This window comes from Coffea eugenioides, chromosome 8 (genome assembly GCF_003713205.1).
Source record: "Coffea eugenioides isolate CCC68of chromosome 8, Ceug_1.0, whole genome shotgun sequence".
Classification (NCBI taxonomy): domain Eukaryota; kingdom Viridiplantae; phylum Streptophyta; class Magnoliopsida; order Gentianales; family Rubiaceae; genus Coffea; species Coffea eugenioides.
This window is the reverse complement of record NC_040042.1, coordinates 2,169,042-2,175,021: the sequence shown is the minus strand read 5'-3', so window position 1 is coordinate 2,175,021 and position 5,980 is coordinate 2,169,042. Positions and strand designations below refer to the sequence as shown.

The window sequence follows — 5,980 nt, the reverse complement described above, 5'->3', positions numbered from 1 at the left end:
GTTTAATAATAATGCGGAGATTTGAATGAATTGAAATTTGTTTTTGCAGTAAATTTTCATTAAATGTGTTTTTTTTTAGTTCTTAAAAGGATTGCGACTTCTTGAATTCTAAGCCTTGTAATGGCATTACAATTAAAGGTTTACATCAACTGTCTTATGCTGAGCACAGAAATAAGCCACGACATTTGATTCTTAATTGCAAAGAAATTTGATTCTTTTTAATGCACTCCTTATCATTTTCTGCTATTCTTTTCTCTTTTTCTTTTTTGCTAAATTTGCATGCTTTTCATAGACCTCTTAAATCAATATAGCTCACATTTTGCTAAATTTGATTGGAGTGGTTTGTTCCCAAGGTTTCTTTGATGTTCCATCCGTTTTTATTACAAATACTAATTGGTCAGCAGAAATTGGTTCCATATAGGAAAGACTTGGTAGTAGTTTTATTTCTTCGTCAATGAAATCAACAATGTCCAGTCCAACAGCGTTTTAACTTTCTTCCTTCCCCTTGTAAAGAGCCCACAGTTGAAAGAGGGTCCTGAAGGCTGATCACCCCACCATTTGAAGATTCTTCTTAATAGCTTCAACGACTTTGTATTCTAATTTCTAAGCAGGTAAGAGGCAGCTTCGTTTTTCAAACTCAGGTTGCTGCCTATCTTCCCGTGTTCAATTTCCATCATGTTTCTTCCTTTAGTTTCTTCTAATTGGTTAATTCTTTCTTTTTCTTTTTGACACGGTTTTTCTTTTTGATAAATACTACAACATATAGCATCAAAGTTCATCAGCTTATGAATCTATAACCTATTCTTCCTTCTACCTTTCAAGATACTACAAGTGGACTGTCTTATAAACCAGAAGCCGCCTTCCCCAACATTCTTAAGTTAGAAAGAAAGACTGAAAATGGCAGAAACAGTTCTCTCTTTTGTGCTGCGTCAACTCTCAACTTTTCTGCGCGAGGAGGGACGAGTATTGGGAGGGCTTCGGCAAGAGGTTCAATTCATCATGGATGAGTTGGGGCACATGCGAGCTTTCCTGAGAGAGGCAGAAGCAAAAGAAGAAGACGCTCAACCCAGGCTCCAAGAATGGATCAAGCAAGTGCGAGATGCAGCTTATGACACTGAAGACATTCTTGATGAATTTGTAGCTCGCTTTGCTCGGCATCGCACAACAGGATTCTACGGCTCTGTTCGGAGAATTTTCAGCTCCATCAAGAATTTGAGAGCTCGTCATCGAGTTGCCAGCGAAATACAAAGCATCAAGTCCAGAATCGAAAGTATTTCTGAAGGTCATCAAAGATACCAATCTGAATATTGTATCTCTGCCCAAGCGACCAACTCACTTTCTGCTATGAACAACACAACCTGGCGCTATAGCAGAGATGACGCACTGCTTGTGGAAGAAGCTAAATTAGTTGGCATTGACCAGCCCAAGAAACATCTAACTTCTCAGCTCCTCCAAGGGGATGATTACCAACTAAAAGTTGTTTCAGTGGTTGGTATGGGAGGACTTGGCAAAACTACCCTAGTGAAAAAAGTCCATGAGGATCCTGAAGTCAGAAGGCATTTCCCAGTTCGTGCTTGGGTAACTGTCTCTCAAACATGTGACTTTCAGTACCTCCTGAAAGACTTGATTCGGCAGTTGCACAAGGAAGGGAAGAAACCAGTCCCACAATCGATCGAGTCTTTGAATATCACCGAGCTGAAAGAATTTGTCAAAAATTTTCTTCAACAAGCTGGAAGGTATGCAATTGTTTTTGATGATGTATGGGACGTGGAATTTTGGAATACCATCAAATTTGCGCTGCCCGAGAGCAGCCACGGCAACCGTGTCATGCTAACAACTCGAAAAGCTGATGTAGCCTTTACCTCTTGTACAGAATCTCTAGGCTACATCCACAGAATGGAGCCACTGTCCTTTGAAGATTCGTGGACCCTGTTTTGTAACAAGATCTTTAAGGGAAATAGTTGCCCTGGCCATTTGATGGATGTCGCCAAAAGTATATTGGACAAATGTGAGGGCTTGCCCCTTGCAATCATTGCAATCAGTGGGCTTTTGGCTTTGAAAGATATAAACAGAACAGAGGAATGGGAGATGGTTCGACGTAGCCTTGGGGGTGAGTTAGAAGGCACCGGTAAGCTGGACAGAGTTAAAAGGATACTTTCTCTCAGTTATAATGACCTGCCTTGGCATCTAAAGACGTGTCTGTTGTACACAAGTATCTTCCCAGAGGATTACGAAATACAATGCTATAGACTCATTAATTTGTGGATTGCTGAAAGGTTCATAGAATGGAGAGAAGGAATGAGCATTGAAGATGTAGCCTGGGGTTATCTGGGTGAACTCGTCAATAGAAGCCTAATTCAAGTGACTAAGGTGTTTTATGAAGGAATACCCCATAAATGTCGAATCCATGACCTATTGAGAGAAGTTATTCTTCTCAAGTCAGGGGAACAAAACATAGTCACAGTTACTACTGGACAGCCGACGACGTGGCCGTCCGAGAAAGTACGCCGTCTAGTAGTCCATAGTAGTCGCAGTAACAACACCCAGCACCACCAACAAAGACGAAGTTATTGCTTTGACCACCTTCGGTCGTTCGTTACATTTGAATCCATAAGCCCGCTACTGTCCAAAATGTTGTTATCTGAAGTTTTAGGGAGTAACAAGTTGTTAAAGGTCTTGGATTTGGGTGGTCAAGAGACACGGGAGGAAATACCAAATGAGATTTTCAAGATGTTTCATCTCAAGCATCTGGACCTATGGGGTACGAGAGTGGAGAGAGTCTCGAAAGCCATTGGAAAGCTTCAACATTTGGAGTATCTGAATTTGGCTGACACAAGAGTTAGGGAATTACCCATGGAAATCCTAAAGCTGCAAAAACTTCGGGTTCTCAGAGTATATGAACAAGTTGATTCTTCCGATGATGATTATGGATTTCATGGATTTAAAGCTCCCTCGAATATGGGAGTGCTTCTTGCCCTAGAAATATTAGATAACATAGATGCTAGTAGTGGATCTACAGTAGTCAAGGAGATAGGAAAGCTGACCCAATTAAGAGAATTAGGTATTACAAAGTTAAGAAGAGAAGATGGAAAGGAGCTCTGCTCCTCCCTTGCCAACCTCAGCAGTCTTCATAGATTAAACATTGAATCAATTGAAGAAGGTGATGATGATCATGAGATAATCGATCTAAATCATCATCATCCTTCTTCTTCTTCTTCTTCTTCTTTTCTTCAATCTCTTCATCTGCTGATTTTGTGTGGCCGCTTAGAAAAGATGCCACAATGGGTAGCTCATCTTCACGGCTTGGTAAGAATAGATTTGAATTGGAGCAGGTTAAGGGGGGAGGAGGATCCGCTTGAATCCCTCCAACATTTGCCCAATTTGAGTAGAATTAGTTTCTGCGGATCTTACCAGGGAGAAGGGTTGTGTTTCAAGGCTGGAGGGTTCCTCAATCTGAAGAAGTTGCACCTAAAGAGAATGGAAGGGTTGAGATGGATGAGAGTGGAGGAGGGTGCATTGCCTCGTCTCCATGTACTAATTCTGGACCTACTTCCATTACTAGAGGAGTTACCTTTGGGTATTCAGCACTTGAGCCATCTTCAAGGGCTGTATTTGTATGAGATGAGTTCTGAAATGATGGAAAAGGTAGAGAATCAGAAGGAAGAAAGTGAAGATTACACAAGAATCGCACGCATTCCTGAAATTGTCATTGGTTGCTATACAGATGATGGGGAATGGAGAGAGCGCCAGCTATGGGGGAAGAAGAAGAAGAAAACATAAATCATTTCCCTTTCTCTGGTTTGCATCCTCTCTGTTGTGGACAACACTGGTTTTGTTTTTTATTTTTTATTAGTAAATTTTTTCCCCTTCGACATCTTCTGTGTCTTACCTCCTTATTTATTGTATGTATTGTGTATAATGCTTGATGTTGTTAATGTACTGTATAGTATTACTCTTTATCTTTTTGTGTCTTAATCTTTATTTAGCAAACGATCAATTTTAAATTTTGGTCAGACATAATATGTAAACCTATATTAATATGGTTTGTCTGGTAAATGTAGCGGCATACACCAAGCTTATTATGCGACTCTTTATTATGCGAATGTTGCATATGTTGATCATTTCCAAGTCTGCTCTTTCCTTCCTAAATTTGCTAGTGTTTCAATTAGGATCATTCATCATTGACTATTATAATTACTTTGTGCTAATAAACTTACAATGTTTATCACTATTTGTAGTAAAAAAAGATTTGGTATTTTTTGTTTCTCATTTACTTTTTTTATATTTCCCTTCCATCCTTTTTGTTTCTTATTTATTTATTTTTATTTTTTAATTTCCTTCCATCTTTTTATTATTTGGAGAAAATTAAGGCTTTGTTTGGATAGAGTATTATTCCAAATAGTTACTTGAAATAATTACTGTAGTGCTTTTTGTGATGTGATGTATATGAGATAAAAAAGTGGATTGGAAACTGTGTTTATGATATAAACGAAATATTTTTTTGAAAAATTTTGCTATCCAAAGCATAGGTTTTGAAAATCACCTTTTCTCTTCCGAGAGAGAGAGAGAGAGAGTAGTGAAAGCGTAAATTTATCAAATTATTAGTTTGATTTTGATTTTTTACTATTAACCGTTAGTTTTAACGGGAAAACTAACAGCGACGTTAAGCCAAATCATGATAGGGTTCCATATAGGTTTTTAAACTATGAAGAGAGTTATGTGGTAAAGCACAAAATCACAAAAGCACGGAACTATAGAGAATTCAGGACCTAATACATAACAATCTCAGCTAGATAGATGCTCACATCAATCTCCTTGTTCTTTGATATTGTGCTTGCCGTAGAACCATCAGCAATTCCAAACTGTACTATTTGATCTTCAGACATGGAAAGGCCCTCGTATATCAAACTAGAAATGCAAAATCGACCGGGGTTTGCCTCAGCACTGGACAGTGTTATTACCAAAAATTACCTCAAAGAGAAAACATACAAAAAAGTAATGTTAATGTCCCCAGCCCACTCCTTGCACAACTTAGCTCATTTTTTCAAGGCCTGCTTCTCCTTGTCCTCTCACCATTCCCACAGCTCATAACAGCCCGCGACAGCTGAGTGCGAAGGCTCAGCATTCGCGGCATATGAGATGATGGGCTATAAATAACTTCTGCTTTACTTTTTTTTTTTTTGTGGGAAAAAGACAAATAACTTCTGCTAGTAGTAAAGTTGAACTCGTATTCTTTTGCAGTGTAATTAATTGAAAAATCAAAAGATGAGAATTATGCAGGCAACCAAGAACCAATGCTGATGATTAGATTTAGCAACATGAGGGCAATCAAGAACGATTGGCTTTGCAATTGGTTTGATTAACGTATATCGCTAGCCAAAAAAAAAAAAAAGAATATGAAGAGAGGATCTCTAGTTAACTTTCTTTTTTGAAATTCAGGAAGCTAGTTTCTAATAAATAGATCAGATTTGAACCCTCATATTCCTTCTCAAATTTCTCTCTATTGATTACAACATCATTTGACCCCCAAAAAAGGGTTCAATATCATGTAGTCCCAAAAAGCATTAAAATAATATATATAACTACAATTCATGTAAAAAAAAAAGGGTAAATTACATATAATCCCCCTATAATTTTCTTCAATGCCACGTAACATGTCTAAAGTTTCACAATAGTAATATAACCTTTTTGTGGTTTTATGCAAAATAGAAAATGAAAGAATGCATCATCAATTAGATGATTGAACCAAACACATTCTAGAAGACGTATGTTATGGAATCATAAAATCCACTTAATCCTCTAAGATTTATATAAATACCCACCTTACCTTATGCATTTATCCACACAATTCCCCTACGGTTTTATCTGAGGTGGTTAGGCATTTATTTGCTTTAGTATTTAAGTAAGGAAATTATTAATATTTGAACTAACGATGTTGCAGAGATTATTTTTCGTAAAGTTTATATTGAACCTAAGCGAG

General features: G+C 37.8%; 1 protein-coding gene across 1 annotated transcript; it reads left to right on the top strand.

Annotated features, from left to right (window-relative positions):
- The first annotated feature begins 897 nt into the window (after positions 1–897).
- Positions 898–3,780, top strand: LOC113779455 (disease resistance protein RPM1-like). The gene has a single exon (XM_027325036.1). It carries the CDS (start codon positions 898–900, stop codon positions 3,778–3,780), a length of 2,883 nt encoding a protein of 960 aa, XP_027180837.1.
- Positions 3,781–5,980: the final 2,200 nt, after the last annotated feature.

Coding starts and splice junctions, on each gene's coding strand:
- LOC113779455 (XM_027325036.1), top strand. CDS start 898: ATGGCAGAAACAGTTCTCTCTTTTGTGCTGCGTCAACTCTCAACTTTT.